This window comes from Pholcus phalangioides, unplaced genomic scaffold (assembly GCF_987345545.1).
Source record: "Pholcus phalangioides strain wild (caught in Gottingen) unplaced genomic scaffold, Ppha-v1.0 ptg000008l_1, whole genome shotgun sequence".
In the NCBI taxonomy this organism is placed as follows: domain Eukaryota; kingdom Metazoa; phylum Arthropoda; class Arachnida; order Araneae; family Pholcidae; genus Pholcus; species Pholcus phalangioides.
Window position 1 is genome coordinate 13,764,980 of NW_028301601.1, and position 20,163 is coordinate 13,785,142.

At 40.6% G+C, this 20,163-nt stretch overlaps 1 protein-coding gene across 1 annotated transcript in view; it reads left to right on the plus strand.

Annotated features, from left to right (window-relative positions):
* Positions 1 to 20,163, plus strand: part of LOC149083861 (1-acyl-sn-glycerol-3-phosphate acyltransferase beta-like) — a 32,580-nt gene that overhangs the window by 2,102 nt on the left and 10,315 nt on the right. The window contains exons 2-5 of the mRNA XM_089235224.1: positions 6,227 to 6,363; positions 13,586 to 13,767; positions 17,207 to 17,302; positions 17,605 to 17,677. Of these exons, the coding sequence (XP_089091350.1) occupies positions 6,227 to 6,363; positions 13,586 to 13,767; positions 17,207 to 17,302; positions 17,605 to 17,677 (488 nt within the window). The remainder of the gene's footprint in view (positions 1 to 6,226; positions 6,364 to 13,585; positions 13,768 to 17,206; positions 17,303 to 17,604; positions 17,678 to 20,163) is intronic.

Consider the following 20,163-nt stretch of genomic DNA (forward strand, 5'->3'; position numbering starts at 1 on the left):
ATTGAAAATTTTGAACACTTCGATCATATCTCCTCGACTCCTGCGTTCATCCAATGTAAACATATTCAAAAAATGAAGTCTCTCTTCATAACTCAAGGCCTGTGTGCCAATAAGGACACGCGTAGCTCTTCTCTGCACCCCTTCAACCAAGTCTATGTCCCTCTGTAGGTATGGTCTCCAAAACCTTACAGTATACTCCAGTCCAGGACGAACTAAGCCTCGAAAAAGCGGAAGAATGACTTTAGGAGAACGCGGGGAGACCTTTTTGAAAATGAGAATAAGCATTCTATTCGCTTTTTTGACCACCGCTGAACAATGTTCAGAAAACCTAAGCCGCTCGTCAATGAGAATTCCCAAATCGGTGACCCTAGTTGCATCCGGGATAGTGACACCATTCAACTCGTAAGAGAACCGTGGGTTGTTCGAACCAAAATGAGCGACCATGCACTTATCAACGCTAAACGTCATGCTCCATTCATTTGCCCATGCTGCAATACTGTTTAAGTTGGTCTGGAGCAACTCCCTATCGCTTTCATTCCCGATTACCTCCATTAGCTTCACATCATCTGCGAATTTGCTAGTAATCCCATCGATACCCTGATCGAGTTTATCGATAAAAAGTGAAAAAAGTATGGGGGCCAAGGACACTTCCCTGAGGAACTCCACTTGTGACGTGTGTCCAACCAGAGAATTCCCCGTTCACCATAACTCGTTGCGACCTATCTCTTAATCACGATTCTATCCAATTCAGCAAGTTTCCCCCAATTCCAATCTCGTGTAAACGCTTCAAGAGTTTGCCATGTTGGACTCGATCGAATGCCTTCTAGAAATCAAGGTAAACAACGTCGACATTTTTGCTCTTACCCAAAGCCTTAGTCACGTGATCATAGAAGCAAAGGAGGTTAGTTACACATGACTTCCCCTTCCTGAACCCATGCTGATTATCCGACAATACATTATTCTCGGCTATCCACTTCACAAACTGCCTTTTGATGATAATTTCCAAAATTTTTGAGAGGGAGCTCGTCAAACTCACTGGACTATAATTTGACACCGCTTCTCTACTACCCTTCTTAAATATCGGAACAACGTTAGCAAGTTTCCAATCTCTTGGGACGATACCCTCAGCAACACTAGTCCTGTATATCTGTGCCACTGGCCCCAACAATTCATTAGCACATTCCCTGAGGACCCTGGGATAGATATCATCTGGTCCTGGTGCTTTGCTTACACATACATTTCTTAGAAGATTTAGGACCTCCACGTCTTCTACTTGAATAACGTTGAGGGTTTTATTACCCCATGCAACACCCGTATATCGAATATCACCGAAATTATCACCGAAATATTTACCGAACTTCCAGATTTATAGGTGTGATCGTAATGATGGTGAATGGGGCGAAGTGTTGACAGCTGTCAGAAATAATATTCCTTCTCAAGAAACTTACCATTCTTTAATTTAATCCATTTTTTTCTCCATAAACTTTAATTCTTCAGGAGTTTAAGCTCTTATAACAAAAAAAAAATCTACTTACAAAATAACCCTATTACCATTTTAAATTTATATTTCGCTGATACATCAGACATTAGCTCAATAATGTCCAGCTTGTCCCTAAAGATTTCACCTCAATTCATCATTGTTGGTGATTTTAACAGCTTGCATTTTGCTTGGTCTTCATCTCGCACCGATACAGCAGGCCATGGTTTGTATAATTGGTTCCTTCTAAATCCTGTCTGTATCATACAACCACTTTCTCCTACACATTTTTCAGCTGCTTCTTCCAATACAATCGACCTCAGTTTTTGCAGTACTGACCTTCTCGGAAATATCCCATGGTTATGTAGAGATTCCCTTCATGGAAGTGATCACATACCTATCACTTTGTGAATTAAAAACCAAGCTCATCGTGGTCCTGAAAGACGTATTGTAACCTGTTGGAAAAAATATAGCGATAATTTGATGAACTATGACAATAGCACCTACTCTGAATTCATAAAGACCTCCTGTGTAAATTCACAAATCATAGTAGCCCGTAAGAGCTATCAATATAATGAATATTTTGATACATCAATTCGTTTACTTCTGGCATCTAAGAAAAGAGCATTCCGCAAGTACAGAAGTTGCCCATGCCAAACCTGTTGGATTTTATACAAAAAAAGATCTGATTTTTAAGCGATCCCTTAAGCAACGTTAAAATGACTTCATGACTAATCAACTGTTTACACATGCATCTTATCCTAAAATCTTCACAATATTAAGAACGCTCAAATTCATTCAATCAAAGCTTTATGAGGACATTAACCTCATTTTTCACCATAATAACTCTTTAGCGACTGGTCCCGATGAGTAAATAGATCTTTTGCAAGAAACACTCATTAACCCATACATCCAAAAAAATTATGATTTTTTTTTGTGGTCGCCAAATCAATAGTTTCTCACCTAATGTCAACAAACCTGCCTATAAATTAATATCACGAGAACAATTGGAGTTTCTGTTGGGTGAATTCAATACCATTTGGTCGTCTGGATCCATACCATCAAGATGGAAAGAAGGCAAACTTGTGTTTCTATTGAAACCAAACAAAAAAAACCCGAGTCATACATCCTCTTATCGACCACTCACTTTAACAAATATTATAACGAAAATCTTCGAGCGCATTACACTTCCTCGTTTGAACTGGATAAAATTACGCAAAATTTACTTTTAGACCTTAAATGCAATATTCTTAGTGTTTTCAAAACAAAAAGTGTGGGTGTGCTTGTCTCTGGACATCAACGGAGCTCACAATGCAGTGATCCATTCTGCTCTCCTTTATAAACTTCATATTATTGGTTTTCATGGTAATGTAACTTTTTGAGGTGGATAAAAAACTTTTTATCTAACAGAAAGTATTTTATCAGTTGGAGAAAACATAAATCTTCATGGATCAACTTTAATCGTGGCATTCCCCAAGGATGTGTCCTCTCACTATGGTTGTTCAATATATTTTTAAATGATTTCCTTGTTCATTTACCTCATTCAATTCACCCTTTCATATATGCCGATGATATTCCGCTGTATGCCTCTAGGGGCGGGACAGCAATATATATGATTGAGATATATGCCGATGACATCTTGCTTTGGTACAGTAATTAATGATCCCAGTTATATCAACACTGAGCTCAACAATGCTTTATCCATAGTTAAAGATTGGATGGATCATTGGGGTTTCACTCTTTCAATCGACAAGTGCTACTTCACTCTTTTTACAATGAAAAACAGTTTTAGTATTCCTAATCTTCATATTAATGAATTTCAACTGCAATGTGTAGAAAATAAGAAAATTCTGGGTGTTAATCTTGACAGGTAGCTTATATGGAATTCTCATATTGATCATCTTTTGATGAAGAAAAGTGTTAATGTATTGAACATCACAAGAATTATTGCTGGCAGAGTTAAAGGTGCTCCGGGTCATAAACTTTTATCTATTTGCTATAATGTCATCTCTAGTTTTTTCAACTATAGCTCAATGATTTGAAACAGTTGTTCTCAGAAAAATCTTAAAAGATGTTCAGCTATCTATAATCAAGTACTAAGAATTGCTTTAGGCCTTCCCATATCTACTCCAATTCCAATTTTACTTAGTATTTGTGACAAACCTTCCTTCTCTTCACTTTTGCTGAAAGTTTCTTCAAGACTTTGCTTCCACTGACTGCTTTAAATGCAGCTTCTTTCCTCATACCATTGGTGAATGGAACAAACTCCCATGCTCTATTGTTGAATCTCCCACTATCACTAGTTTCTTGTCCAATATCAAACAATATCTTTGTCATTTTCAATCGCATCCTCTTGTATAGGCCCAAGGGCCAACAATATTGTATGTATAAATAAATAAATCACTATTTTACCACAGTTTGCAGTCCCTCACACATCTAGTTTTTACAAGATAATAATTTATTGATTCCACTTCAACATATCATTCCAGACCCACCATGGACAATATCAAATATTAATTTTGTAACAGACTCTCTCCCATTTCAAATGACATCTGACTCAAATCTGATTCCACCTTTGTTCAAACAACTCCATTGGTCTAATGGCATTATAATACCAACAGACTCTTCGAAAAACTATACATCCATTGGCATTTTTTGTGAGAAAAAATCATGTTGTATTCAAGCTTTGGTTCATAATTGTTCATCTGTATTTTCTGTGGAGTGATTGGCAATTGACAAGGCTGCATCGAAATTTATTTCTGAAAAAACTGATTATGTGATCCTGTCAGATAGTAAATCTGTCATCCTAGCACTATCTACAATTAATCTTAAATCTCGCTCTGTCATTTCAACCACTTTTTGTACATTGGCACATGCTTCTTATAAAGCCAATTCAATATCAGTTTGTCTAGTCACCAGGACACAAAAACATCTTATACAATGAAATTCCTGATCAACTCGCACGTTCAGCAGCTAACAACCCTGTTGCTCCACCTCCAGAATATGCATATGTGGAAGATGTTCTGAATTTGCTCCAAAATAAATGGAAACTTCATGTTTACCAATTCATTAGAGATCAGTTAAATTACCCTCAGGCTGATGGTTTCTTCAAATCAATTGAAAAGTTTTCGCATCATTTTTCAAGACGCACATATGAGACGTAATTCTACCGGTTGTTAGCTAACAGAGCCCCAACCAAAAGTTATCTCTTCGGGATAAACCATTATATATTTTATTTAATTTTGTTGAAACCGTGTCTAGTTTTTTGCCTTTGTCTATTCATGTTCAATTAGATTTTGCATTATATTTTTTTATTTTCATGTTTTTATAATATCTATTTTTGTTGTTATTCTTCCTTTTTCTTCTTTGCATAAGTCTGTGTTTTTCTTTTTTTATTTACTTATTCAAGTTCTTTGGATTGTTCTTTGTTATAAAATACCCGTGATTTATCAATTGCCCTAAAGTTCCTATAGAGGACATTAATCATTCAAGTCAAGTCAAGTTAAACAAACGTTTACGAGGTGCCACAGTTGGCGACTTTCAAGAATGTATATCAAATGATCAAGAGACTGACATGGCGAAGGTGGGAGCATGGGAGTGACTAAAAGAAATGACTTAGAGACACAGGTGCATTCATTAGGGGGTCTGGATTATTCAGGCTATAATATAATACAAAGAGGCGAATTCGGAGAATGATGAAAATCAGACTAAAATGGGAGAAGGGTGGCTAAATTAGAGTAGCCCACAGGCAGCAAGGTGGTTTAAGGTTTTAAACCCACCTCTGATCATATGGTTCTCCACATACAGAGTTTATTGACATAGAGGGCAACCTGAATATCATTAGCAACCCCCAAACTCCAAGCCACGCAGCGTACCGGAGGTGACCCTACGATTCTGGGACGATTGATGCAACTTTGCTTGCAACATCAGTGGAGGCCCAGATCAGGGCCAGAACTAGGCCACCCCGGCCGGCCAAATTAAGGGTTGACAGTTTTAGGTGGAAACAAGGAACACCATTATAAAATTTCAAAGTTGTGGGGGGGGGGGCGGCAAAAATCCCGGTTATGGCCCTGGCCCAGATGAGTGCGTTTATCACACATGCACTCCGATATACACTAACACGGTCATTAAAACGAGACCACGTTGTTCCCTGCATGAGGATGATGAATGGTCAGGGCAATTTGAATGGCATCAAGGACTCTTATGAGTTTCGGATTATTGATGTAAATAAATTTGAAACATCAGAGGCCCCCTCATGTGCTAAGGTGAACCCACTCATCACACATGAATTAGCTAGAGATGATGTTGTTCAAACTCATCACCTATTGGCAGTGCCGTCTTAACGCATGGGGCCCACCCGGGCCTCAAATGTAAGGAGGAGGGGGATGAGATGCAATGCTCATGAGGATGATATCTGGTTGAGATTTTCGTGTTTGAGATCAAGCATGTAAATTGGTAAGGAAAGGCATTTTATAGTCAGATAATTTGTCTTCGAAAATCTATTTGCCCGGGGGGCTTATGATGCGCTTGAGACGGCCCTGCCGAAATGGAAGAAATTATTTTAAAATAGTGGCCCAGGAAAAAGGAATTGATGTATTGCATTGCAGCTGTTCCCATCAATACAGATAAGTACGGACATGTTCCCTCCTTCCATCCTTATGAATATCGAGGCCTTCCCAAGGGATGGGCAGGCATATCAGACATTGAAATATAGTATTTTGATAATCACACTCTCAATTTACGTTTTAGGTATGCGTCATGGATGGTCAACAATATTATTTTAAAGATATTAGGACTCCGATGGGAGGTCCAAAATCCAGAGATGCTGAAGTCTGACGAGCCTTTCGTTGTAGTGTGCAATCACCAAAGCGCTTTGGACATACTTGGTAAATTAAAGATTGATAACGATGTTAATATTTCATTTTATATAAAGTCATGTAAATACAGGGGGAATATTTCTTCCCCAACCCTCCAGGCCGTGGAATGTCCAAGGGCCAACCAAATACAATCAATTATGTCTGACGTAATCGATGTTGACTTAATTTTGGTCTCGTGTATCAAGAGGGCCATGGGATATGGTGTGGGAGCTGAGTTTGTATTCTTTCCTCATTCATTGTACCTACAATGCAATTTTGTATCTCCACATATCGCTGATGAATATTGTCAAGTAGCGACTAATCAAGTGGATGTCCTCCTCATCCAGGAGCCGTGGACGGCGAGGGGTGCACTACAAGGCATGCCGCAGGCGTGAAGAAAGTGGAAATCCCAGAACAACAAAGCAGCTGTAATTCTCTGCAATAAGAATATAGAAGCGGCCACGCTGAAGCTGGGTCAGCACACAGCAGCGATCAAAGCAAGGGTCAATAGCAAGGAGGTAGTCATCATGAGCGGCTACTCCTCACCGAAAGCCGAAATCCAGGAAACCCTTGCCGAGATCAGAGAGGTAGTTCTCAGCCAGTAGGTAGAACCAACGATAATCGGTACCGATTTGAACGGCCACCACTCGGACTGGAATTACAGGGAGGATGACGAGAGAGGTAGGTCGATCCGTAATCTGACGATGGAGCTCCAACTCCAAGTGGCCAGCAGGGGCAATGTAGTATCGACCTACGAGCACAATGAGAAGAGGGGGTGGCCAGACCAGACGTTCTGGAAGGACATCGGAGAACTGGAAAGATGGCATGTCGGAGATGAAGTCACCCATGGTTCTCACAAATACATCCACTTCCAGTGGCGTACGGAAGGTCTTGTACCCCCAAAACCCAGGTATAGCTCGTCCATCAGGAGACTGGAAAAATTTGTCAAGAGGGTGGCGGCCCAGATCCCTAAGCTCCTGCGAAGGATCATGAGAGCGGACAACGGAGAAACTCTCGACGAAGCCGCTGAAAAGGTCCTAGACTGCCTCAGAGAAATGGCGGACAAGACTCTGGCAAGGAAAGAACCACCAACCAAGAAAGTAGCACCTTGGTGGACGCAGCAACTCGAAACAGAGAGAAAGCACCTGCGAGCCAGACTCAGGCGATGGAAGAGGACGAAAGAAGAACTCCTCAAGACAACCAGGTGCATCGAATTCAAGAAACACCAGGCACAGTACACAAAGATGCTCAGGAAAGCGAAGACTGAAGGATGGCATCAGTACTGTGAAAAAGCCACGGATGCTTTCGGCAACGTGTACAGAGTGACGGCCAGGAGAAAAGAAAACACGGCCCAGATCATCATGAGAGAAGAAGACCAGACGATGGAAGAGGCCATAGCCAGGCAACTCAGAACCCTGTACCCGACTGACGAGGCGGAGCTGGGAAGAGAAGCAGACGAGGAAGAAGAAATGGACCAGAACCAGCAAGAGCCCCCCATTGGCCCGATGGAACCGAACATCACCCAGAAGGAAGTACAGCGGTCGCTGAGCAGGTCAGGTAACAAGAAGGCTCCGGGCCCGGACGGGCTTACCGTGCCTATATTGAAGGCGATTGATGGCAAGCAACCGGAGCTTCTGACCGCGCTTTACAACAAGTGTCTGGAACTGCGGAGATTTCTCAAAGTCTTCAAGAGGGGAAAGGTTATCCTGATCCTAAAGCAAGGAAAGCCAGTGGACGACATAAAGTCGTATCGTCCAATCACCCTGCTCCCACACGCCGAAAATATTCTGGAAAGGATCTTAGTCCAGAGGGTGATATACCATTTGGAGAGACACCAATACTTGCACCAGAACCAATATGGTTTTAGAATGGAAAGATCGGCGGACGAAGCACTCTGTGACGTTGTCGACAACATCAAGGAAGCCAGGACACAAGGAAAGCACGTGGCGCTGGTGTCCATCGACATCAAGGGCGCATTCGATGCACTTCGATACACCAACCTGAGAAAGATCTTTGCCCAGATTCCCGCACCACAAGATCTAACACAGACTTTGATGCACCTCCTGAAAGACAGGAAAGTGGGCATGGAGCTGGGAGGTGAGCTCGTGGAACATGACCAAACGAGAGGTAGTCCGCAGGGCTCGTGCTCGGGCCCCCTTATGTGGAACGTCACGGTACGGCCTACTTAAACAGTCCTGGGAAGAGGAAGTACGAGTCCAGACCTTTGCGGACGACATACTCATAGTCATGGCCACAGAGATATGGAAAGAGATGGAAGGAAAGGCCACCAGGACTCTGGATCAGATGGCTACACAACAACGATCTGGAGCCGACAATCGAAAAGAGTTCTTACCTGTGGTACAGTTCAAGAATCAAGAGACCCAAGATAAGGATGAAGGGAACCAGGATCCCATGGAAGAAGACGATGAAATATCTTGGGGTCACTCTGGACAAAGACCTGGACTGGATATCACACGTAAAAACCCAGGGAGCCAAGGCGAACGCTAACCTTCAAACACTGGTGAGCATGGCAGGCCCGAGATGGGGACTAACGCAGAAGCTCAGAAGGATATTGTACAACCAGGTGGCTATCAAGATAATAACATACGGAGCTGCTGCGTGGTACCAGGACCCATCAGAGAAGCTCAAGAGGCAGCTGGAAAGCCTGCAGGGAGGTTTCCCGCATCTTCTCACAAGAGCCGACGTCAAAAGCAGCCATGCAGGACATCGCAGGAGTTCCCCCACTGAGTCTTCAGACGGAGTATGTGGCCAAAGCAGCCATGGTGACAAGACTCAAGAGGAACATCAGTCTGGGGGAGGCCCAATACCAGTGGAGTGAGCTAGAGCAGAGAAGGATAGGCTGGGACGTGCACCCCGCCACCGACATCCAGGAGAGCCAGATCATCACCCTGGAAGAAACGGGCCTTATCTCATACGAAGGAACCACCATATTCACAGACGGTTCTAAAATCCAGAATGGAACGGGTGCTGCCTTCGTGAGATACGAGGATGACGTAGTAACCCAGGAGTGGAAGCAGAGGATATTGACAGGGTGCACGATTTTCCAGGCGGAGCTCTTCGCTCTAAGAGAAGCGGTAAGCAGCTTGGAAAACACAACGACCCTGTCCAAAGTATACACAGACAGCCTGGAAGCCATAAGAGACCCCCTCACGAGACACGAGGACGCCAGGACTGTCCGCAGGGCTCTATTAAAAAATCCAAACATCCAATTGAACTGGGTTCGTGGCCATGTCGGAGAAAAAGGGAACGAGGAGGCGGACCGATTGGCCAAGGCAGCAACCTTGAGCCGTACGATCCTCCTGGAAAAGAAGATTCCAGCAGCGACTGCAAAAACGGATAATAAAGATTCACATCCTTGGAGAGTGGCAGAAATTCTGGGACCACCCCGCCACACATGGGAAGTTAATCCATAGGGTCCTGCCCAAAATACAGTGGAGAGAGAGATCTTGGAGCAGAGAGAAGACGATATTCTTCTCCGGCCACGGGCCGTTCCCCACCCACTTCTTCCGCTTCGGGATCTCAAACAATGACAAGTGCCTGTGTGGAGGAGTCGGAAGCCCATTGCATTACGCAACAGAGTGCGAAAAGACCTCAGAGTTCCCCCTGGTTAAGCCGCTCCCTCAGTTGGAGCATGAATGGTTCAAAAGGATGGAGAGAGATGGAAAAGCCCTGGAAACCATCAAGGACCTGGTTAAATTCCTAGAGGCCAACCAGGAACAACTCCACACCAAGAGGGATGAAACCATCCAGACTCCACATGAAACGCAACAACTGAGGAGGAGCGAAAGACTGAGAGCAAGGGCAGAGGCCGAAGACAGCGTCGATAGGGTGCTTTCCCAGGAAATAGAAGAATTAGAAGACGAAAAATACGACACAGAGGGAGAGCAATCGGAGAGAGAAGAAGCGGTCGAAATATGGGAAGACTCAAATAGGATGACCCAGTGAAAGAGTAACCAAGAAACAAAGTCCCATGATCAGTGTTTAAACTGCGAAGTACCCAACCAAAAGCTGAGGAGCTTTTGAATAATCGAACAACCGCCTCCCCTCATGCTGAAAGTACCTGGCACCTGGTCGGACCAATATGACATGAAGGGCTCACACTGGCCAACAAGCCAACGAGGGAAGACGTGGTCCAGGACCTGGCCTGGCCACAGCGGAGGGCTCACCCGAGCCAACAAGCCAATGAGGGAAGACGTAGTTCAGGACCTGGTGCTTGGCCACAGAGAAAAACAAGGGGCTCAAGCTCAGTGAAGCTAAAAGGGACATCAGAAGAGCTCATCGGAATAAATTGTATATTGTATAATAGAAATATTTAAATCTGTATATACTTTTTTTTTTTTAATAATGTGTTTTTATATTCAATGTTCATGTATTTTATATTTTTATATGCATAATAAAGCACCCGACATCACCCAGCCCCCTCATCCGGGCAATGGCTAAAATTGACAATGGTCGGTAGAGCCTGGGCGGTGCACGGAATGAAATGAAATGATGAATATTGTGTCGAATCGTGCTTCATAGCATGGTACTGGTCTTTAAGAGGTCCTTCCATAAACAGTGAATGGGCAATAGCTAATATAACCTCCGACAGACCAGTCACGACCCAGGCTCTGTCCCTCTAGGGATATAAGCCTTTTACCTAGCTAATATAACCTGACATCCTCAAGTGAGCAAATGAAATGATGTCAGTGTGTGTGAAAAAAGATGCTTCTAAAGCTTTCAGCCAATCTCAGGCTCAAAAAATTCCACAATAAGAGAGACTCTTGGGAACCGCTGCGGGCTGCCTTCAGATACCAGTTTCTCCATAGAACTCACAATGGCTACTCTTAATGCAGCTTTGTGCCTGGGTGGGTCCATGCTCTACCCTTTACGGTGACAGTCCCGAAATGTCTGTTCAAACTTGATCTGCTTTATTTCATTGGTTGCCCCAAAATATCTTGGTTTCTTAACACGCTTTTGTTTTTAATGTGCCCAGTTGTAATGTGGATCAGGAATAATTTAAAAACTGCTTAAAGGGTTAAAATAGTCCTGGGGTTGGAGTGAAGTCATAAGGAGCTCGCTAATATGTATGATTACTGTGGATACATACTAACCGACAACTGGTGATAGGTGCGCAATTTGTTTCACTGTTGGATTGCTTTTATTATTATTGAAGTTTCCAGGTAATTTTTGGGCTTGACCAATTAAAAAATAATTTGGACAGTTGCCAAATTTTATTGACTAAAACTATTATTTTTCAAGGAAAATGATCAACAGGAGAGATTTTCAGACGGAGAAATTATGAAATAAACAAATTCTGAAAATTTTAGGTGCCCTCATCAATTATTTTTAATGTCCACAATGATGTGGCACCTGTGATTTTGTAAGGATCGGGGTATGGGATGGAAAGAGCTGGAATAATTGAAATAATGTTAAACGTGTTCCTTACCCAGGGCCAGAACTAAAGGGGGAAAAGGGGGGGGGGTTGGGAGGGGGCAAACCTGTGTTTGTTCTTCGTTTTACAAAAATCCTAGTTGCAGCTCCGACTTTGCCATTATAATCATATCATACCGATTTCTCCAATAGCCTGCGTCAAAATGAAATGAAACACATCTGAGAGAGGATGTGTATATGCTTATTTTTTTCTAAAAAGGGGGTGTGGCAGATCTTCGAATGCCTTTTTGCGTGGTAGAGCCTGGGTGTTCTCTCGGTGTGCTGAACACGAATCTGAACGTAAAAAGCTGGATTGGCTACAGTTTTCTTCGAAATTACGTATTCAATAAATATATAATATCACACACAATACATTGAAATACAAAATAAGTATATAGAAAACAAAAAAATGCACAGGAAAAAATTCACAAATATATAGAGACGCAACATAAAAACACAACGCAAATGCATAGAAATACAGTGAAGTGTACAAAACGGAATGTCATGACCGTTTAGACTCCGTTTTAGACAGATTTACATTTTATGAAGGTGCAAATCAAGGCAGTAATCATACACCTTTGAACAGACTACTGCTAGTAAACCTTACACGCACCTCGCCCATATTCCTCTGGAAATTTCAATACCACATGTCGGAACATGTGTGTACGTGATGTGAACCTAACGCGAAGTCTGATTCTGTGTAATGCTTGTTATATAGTGCTACCATCTGCAATTAATTTTTCTTACTAGGAGGGAAGTGTAATCATTGCGTAATTTTATACGACTTCAGTTCAAAGCTTCGCGCTATCGTTTCGCTATAGAAGGTGTCGGCCCATCTAAGACAGATTTCACTGTACTACAACAATAACATAAAACACAGATGTATTATAGCCAAATCGTTCATTTTCATCACCATCTGACACATTATTTTATTTTTCATCACGCTTGTAGTGGACATTGGGAGCATCTCTTATAATTGTTTACCGCAGTCAGCCAGCATAAAGGTTGAACATTTTCCATAGTATTGTTGCTCTGTGCTGGCTACTTTGTGATGGAAACGCTACACCATGTTCATCACCAACATTCCCAGATTTTCTGGGAAGAAATCCAGATGGGAATCAAGAAAAATTAATGTTTACGAACATATTGCACCCAAAGTGATAGAACACGACCAACATGTTCTCTACCAATTCCTGGCAATTTTTTGCTTTGAAATTCCCCCTAGACTTCAACAAACACCTTATTAAACACACGTCTCTTACACAGAATCTTCCTCTTGTGAAATACTTGTTTGGTCTGCCTTCTTCACCTACAATGAGATGCCACTCATACTTTAGATTCACTATAGGAATGATGAAATTATTTCCCGGTACAATGTGGATTTTAAGAGAATTGATTGTGGTGCAGAATTTTCAGCCCTCTGTCAGTCTCATTTTTAGCCATGGAATACCAATCGTAAAGCACTTTTTTTTAACATATAGAAGAATTTTGAGAAAGGGATGAAGACAAATCACAATTTACAAAACACTGACATGTATTTCGGGGGTGCCGTTATCAAGACATAGCTTTTCGGGAACAATTGCACGGGTTGAGGTGGTGTAAGTCAATTTGCAACAATTTTGAGTCGGGTCCAGAAATGAAATCTAGGAGTGTTCAATTGTTCGATATCGTTCGCAATTGTGCATTTTCCCGTTGGATGTAATTTCATTGTAGTCTAGTTTTACTCTTGTTTGAATATATAGATATGCTTATTTCATGTTGGCATCATTTCGATGAACGTGATTTTTAATTTTCTGGAATTCTGCATTTTTCTCCTCAGGGATGATGTCGATTTGGCCTCTTTTTCATCCATGCGTGCCTGTCGCAACAAAAGAATTGCTTTTTATGGGACCGCTTGGAATCTTCTGCTGGTTATCCGGTTGCGTGTTCGTCGATAGATCCAACTCGAAGAAAGCGAGATACGCCATGAACTTGGCGAAAGCAGACATCATAAAGAAGAAGGCATGTGATTATGTTCATAGTTTTATTTAATTTGTTGCCAGAAATGAAAAGTATGGAAAATAGAGGTACCCCTTGACCTCACGGTAGGATTCACTTTTTTTTTCCTTGCAGGAGGAGGTTCCACTGTTTTTGCTGAAAAATACACCATAATCTGAGCTTGGGAGAGGGAGGGGGCAGGGTTACAACCGCAACACCTTTTGTTTATCTCAATGCTCGACGTAAGCCGGGTTTTCCTAGGAGTAGTACTTCTGCGCCGTGTGCAGCGTGCAAACGCTGATTGGTTAAAAACTTGAAATTCAGGTTTTTTTGATCAATCAGAGATTTCACGCTGCACGCGCTGTAGAAACCTGCTTCTAGGAAAACCCGGCTTTACTGGTTTAGTTCATCCCTTGAATTATATCTTTCAGACCTGAGCATTCATTTTTCTTGGAATTTTCAAAATTTTTTGCATTTTTGAGACTCGAAAAATGCATTAGAAACATAAACGCCAGCAAATCATTTGACAAAAAAAAGTCCTTATTTTCTGAAATTTATTTTCAAATTTTCATTTTTTTTGTGAAGAAATAATTTAATTCGTTCACATTTTTTTCAGCTAAGATGATGCTCACGTCAGGTTTAATTACACGCACATTCCCGCATGTACCAATTTGTTAGAGGTTCCGCAGAGGAATATGGACGAGGTGCATGTGTGGTTTAGTAGTAGTAATAGTAGCTAAGAGTTTATGTAATAAATTTTATGTAATAAATCACACTTTTCCTGGAGGCATTTTTCTCCCGGAAGCCATCTCAAAAACCCCCCTGAAAGTTGAACTTTAAGTGATGCCCTATGATGAAAGCCCCCTCAGCGCAAAGATGATATTTCTAACTGAAAATTTACGCAATACTCCAAGTTAGGGCTTAACTCTCTGAGGTCAAAAGCAAAAACTCTACAGTGAGGAAAAAGCAACCAAGACATTTGTAGCACCAGGGTCCGAAAGGGTTATGTCATGACTATCTTATATTTTCGCACTGATCTAGATCAGACGGTGATTAGAGTCCTCTGATCACATTGAAATGGTCCAAAAGCGTTTGTGCTACGAGTGCCATCAAATACTTGGGTGATAAAAAATACATTGAATTCTTATTCAACTTTTATATGATTTATTCTTTTTTAAATAACAATAATTTCTTCTCCAATAACCAACATGGTTTTCTACCAAATAGAAATACTGAATCTGCTCTTTTAAACTTTTCTGAATGTGTCTACAAGAATATTGACCAATCTAGAAAAACAATAGGTATCTTTCTGGACATAAGAAAGGCATTTGACAGCGTGAATCATGAAATTTTGCTCTCAAAATTGTATTCCTATGAAATTAGAGGAAATACTTTTAATTTTATCCATTTTTATCTCACTAATAGAACTCAAAAAGTTAAATGCAATAATTGTTTAAGTAAAGCCATGAAGATAATCAAAGGAGTCCCACAAGGATCTAATTTAGGACCATTATTTTTTATAATTTATGTCAATGATCTCTGTAATTTAAATATCAAGGGTGAAATCATCACGTTTGCAGATGATACTGTGATTCTTTATTCAGGAGATGACTACCCGACACTTATCAACAATATAAATACCGATCTGTTAACAGTGCGTAATTGCTTTATTGCTAATGATCTCCATATCAATATTTCCAAAAGTAAATTTACCAACTTTTCCTTACACAATATTCCACATATTGACTATGACATAATTTTCCATGAACCAAATTGTACTAGTAATAATTCATGTGATTTGAACGTATAGAACAAATATCCTCTATAAAAATACCTAGGTATTTATATTAAGACGTCACTGCATGTAGCACACGAGCCCATGAAAGACTGCGTCACCCTCTTGGTGGGTTGAAATCTAAGCAGGGATTCCAAAGTGAAGCCCATGCTGCTTTACGTACCATTAAGGAAATACTGGATTATGTACACCTTAATTATAATTATAATTAAGGAACACCTAAAACAAGTAAACAATATAATAATTTGAAATTAAATCAACACAAAATGTGTGTGTGCGCGCGCGCGCAATAAGATCTTATTCCCTGAACTTGAGCATCCATATGGAGCAGCTACAAATTGATTTCTTGAATAGTTTGATGATATATTAAAATTTCTTGTCGAGTTCCGCGGTTTGGCATTTGGTTGTGTTGGGAAAACCGATTTTTTAGTTCGATATGGAGGAACGGTCTGTTCTTGTACGTTTCGACCATTCCATTTCCTTCTGGTGGGTCGGATGACATACAATTGTTGTCCAGCAAGTTGATTTTGCACCATGAAATTGAAAATGTCTTGTCTAGCTTTCGAGTTTGTGTTTAGTGAACATCCATGTGTGTGCATGTGAAAAATCATGATGTTTAATCGTACGAAATATGGAAAAAATGTCACGTTTTCGAGACCATGACATGCAATGCTATTCCTTTGGTGCAGAGCGGTCAAGTACCACTTCTCCTTTGAGTCCCCGTAGCGAAAAAGTTTGCGTGACGACCATGGGCGGAGATACGAGGGGCGTGGGGGGCATTGCCCCCCAGTGTCAAAGGTGAAGTTGACTGATATAATGTATATATGCATATATGAATTGATGACATCATCATCATTGTGCCCCCCCCCTTCCCGCAGACTTCCAAGTCTATTTCCGCCTATGGTGACGACTTATGTATTTACTGTGTTAGAATTGTCGGTGACATCTCGCACTTACCCGTGATAGTTTTTTCGTTGAGGATTTAGGACTGGAGAACTTAATTAAAATCTGGAAATTTTTCTGTATTGTAATTTTCATGATGCCTCTTTAATCCTTCGGCGTTTTTATTTCTTCAAATAACTTAACCGCGTATATACAGTCAAACCTCGTTAGTGCGTCACCCGGTTAACACGTCACTCCGCTTACCGGATCACTTTTTGGAAGTTCCTATTATCCTCAGGCAGGAAATGGCACAGCTATGGCTTACTCCGTTTAATGAGTCACTCCGCATATCAAGTCATATTTTTGCTCTTCCAAGAGTGACTCATTAACGAGGTTTGACTGTACATCCATTTTGCGCTCAATGCATGTGAATAGAACGAAAAATCTGTTTCCTTATGGTGCAATTATTGTTTTTTCCATGTGATTTCAGTCGCATGTTATTGATTTTTGAAAGTTTCGTGAAGTGTCAAATGTATATTGTGATATCGCCATTTCTAAACCGCCATCTTTTATGCATCGTGTTGGCGTAGTATCAAGATAATCGATATAGCTCTAATAATTCGTGACCATTTTCACAAGCGGGAAATTTTCTGAACACTTAATGTTATATATGAAACGACTAATGGGAGGAAACGAACGAGGAGTTACGATATAGACCCACCAGCGTATCTTATTAAGGTTTATCTATTTTACAGTAGTTTATTTTACATGCATTTTTTTTTTCAGATCAAGCTTTGGGTTTTTCCTGAAGGATTCGGTAATGAGGAAGAGACCCTCCTGCCTTTCAAGAAAGGCGCATTCCACATCGCAATTCAGACAAAGGTAAGATACGTAACCCCAAGACTACCATTACTCGAGATTATTTTAAGTTCTTCTCCCTCTTTTAGTCTTTTTCTTTTGTTAATTTTCTAACACTTTCCGATTTTTTTTATGCATGAAAACTCAGTTGTAAGTATGATCATATCATGAAAGTATCGGTCATTTTGGGTAGTTTTGGACTATCGATTTATTCGTAACATAATGGTAATGAAGCATTTGTTATATGATGCGTGATCTTGGCATTTGCTGTGGTTAAAATGATTAGCTTCAAAGTTACGTGATGAGATTCGTCTTCTGTTTTTCAGATCCCTATCGTACCTGTTGTGTTTTCCTCATATTCAGACTTTTATAGCATGGGTAAAAGAATATTCGATACAGGTGAGAAAAACATAACTCAAGTTTTTCTTCGTGACGATGGTGTTATAGGCATTGCAATTATGTCCTATTGCTGTCTAGCTTAATTGCAGGAAATATGAGATCATTTATATTCTATACTGTACAGTATAAATACTTACGCAATTTTAAAATAAACAAAATACGATAAAACCTTGCTACAAAGATGCTCAATATAATAACAAACCCTGCTACAATGGTATTTTTTCAAATCTTGTTTGGATTGTCTATAGCCTCGGATGCGATGATATCCTTTACTACGCTGAACCCCCTTCTATCACAACATTTTTTTATACCGCGCTCGAAATATCCTTTAATAATTTTTTAAACTTGTCATCACATATTTTAGTTCTTCCGAGGACATCGAACAATATCAGTATGTAGCTCCACCTCATCACCAAAATTGTTGATGAAGTTTTTGGCGTTTCCGTTCATAATCCCGACAATTCAAAATCCCCACACGGTCGAATTGAAAAATTTAATTTCGCCGTATAAGCCGCACTTCGCGCTTTCTGTCGGGATTTCCGTTTGTCGTCGCAAGCGGTTTGTGGAGCATACCAAGATCAATGGCGATCAATAATTTCGAAATTCATTTAATTTTCCGACTTGGTAAAAAGCAAAGGATTCAGGGTTGCCTTTTTTCTGGCATTTATCGCTTTTTCTATCCGGCACAAACACTGCGGTTCCCGATGATTTTTCTCTTTGAGGATTTTTCGAAATTCTTTCTCTCTCAAATTTCAAATAGACTTTAAACGCCAAATAATATTGCACAAAGTTAGACCGTATCATGAACATCTTAATTAAAAATTTTCAAGGTTTATCCGAAAGCAATGTAACGGTAGAAAAATCTTTCAATCTATATGAAGAAAATTACATGTTTTGACAGCCTGATTCACTGATTCATCATAGCCGAGCCGCAACCACTGAAGCTCAGGCCAGAAGTTTCGTTCGGAGGGGGTACAAAGTGGTCAGACAATATATTTGGCCATCTTTTTCCTTTTTTTCAGTCATTTTCTCACATTTCTAAGGGACCGGACTCCACGCTCCCCCCCGTTACGGCCTTGTTGAAGCTATAAACAATAATTATGTCAGTAGATTTTTTTTAATACTGTTGAGACTCCCCAGGAAAAGATTTCCCAAAATTAAACCTCTAAGTTGGTCTTAAGAAAGAATTTGCAGATTACCAAATTCACGCTAGTGAAGACGCGGGTAATAGTTCCTTATTCATGGATATTCCCCACTCCTGAATCATTTTGTACTTCACTGTAGATAGAACCCTTTCAACCCGGGTACATGGCAAAGTGTTGTTCTGGGAGGGCAGGTCCAGCGCCCATGGGCCCCCCACAGTGGTAGTGGGGGGATTTAGCCCAGAGAGGAGAATAACTGTGTATATGTTATTCCAAAGTATTATACTTCCAAAGCACGAAAAATTGGCCACTTCGCGAACTGACTAGCCCAGTTGACCCTTCCAATATCCGAAATACGAGCTTTTTAACCCCCCCCCCCCCAGCCTCTGTATATCGTTCCATATGATTCGAGGTTATCACCACGTAGGAGTATTTTTTTTTGTGACAATTATGGCCATTTATAATTAGGCATAGCTAATCATAATTATTATGGTTAGCTATGTCAACTCTAACAGTCAAAGGAATCTGAATATCGATATCTCAGTGATTCATATATAGGGATCGACATGTAGGGTCTGGCGAAAGCCCGTAATTCGGACATTAGCCGAGTGGGTCAAATGAATCCTGAAGAGAGAGATTAAAGTAAAAGGGCAAATTCCTCTTTGGATTAAATTTATAAAAGAAATCATAATCTCATGTGACGTTTTCTTTGTTTTCTTCATATTCAGATAACTTTTAAGAATAATGCGAAAGTTAAATAAAAATTATGTGAGAATCACGACTAAATAAAAACTATGCTGTGATTCCGTCTGGCCGAAGTCGTATAAACGGGGTTTTTTCTCTCCAGTGTATTTGTTTTTTTCTTCATTCCCCATCTCTTTGGATCTGGAGACCACCCAATGTCCGAATTTGAATGGTTTTGTGCTACCACATTGATGTTTATCTATCTATATTGCTCTAAAATAGAATGTTTTAACCCCGGCATCTGATGACAACCCGGTAACTTTAGATCCTTTCTACTCCCAGGGTTATATAACTAAATCGTTTTCACTTTAATGAGCATCAAAGAAAAAAATGACCAATTAATGGTCATATCCTTCGCCTCGGCCATCCTCTATCTGTTCGTCGTCGTACTTTTTATGAGAGCAAAAGACTTATTCCAGAGAAGTCAGTCTCTGGAAAACTTTTTCAGCTGAACTTTTCTTTTCCTTCTTGAAAAAACAAAAAAACACCAGTCATAAAAAAATCGGTCCCGTAAATGGCGAAATCTTTTGCATGAGGTTTTTCTTTGACTCCCTCTTCATATTGGTTTGGTTGAAGCTGCGTCAGGAAAACAAGAAAAGG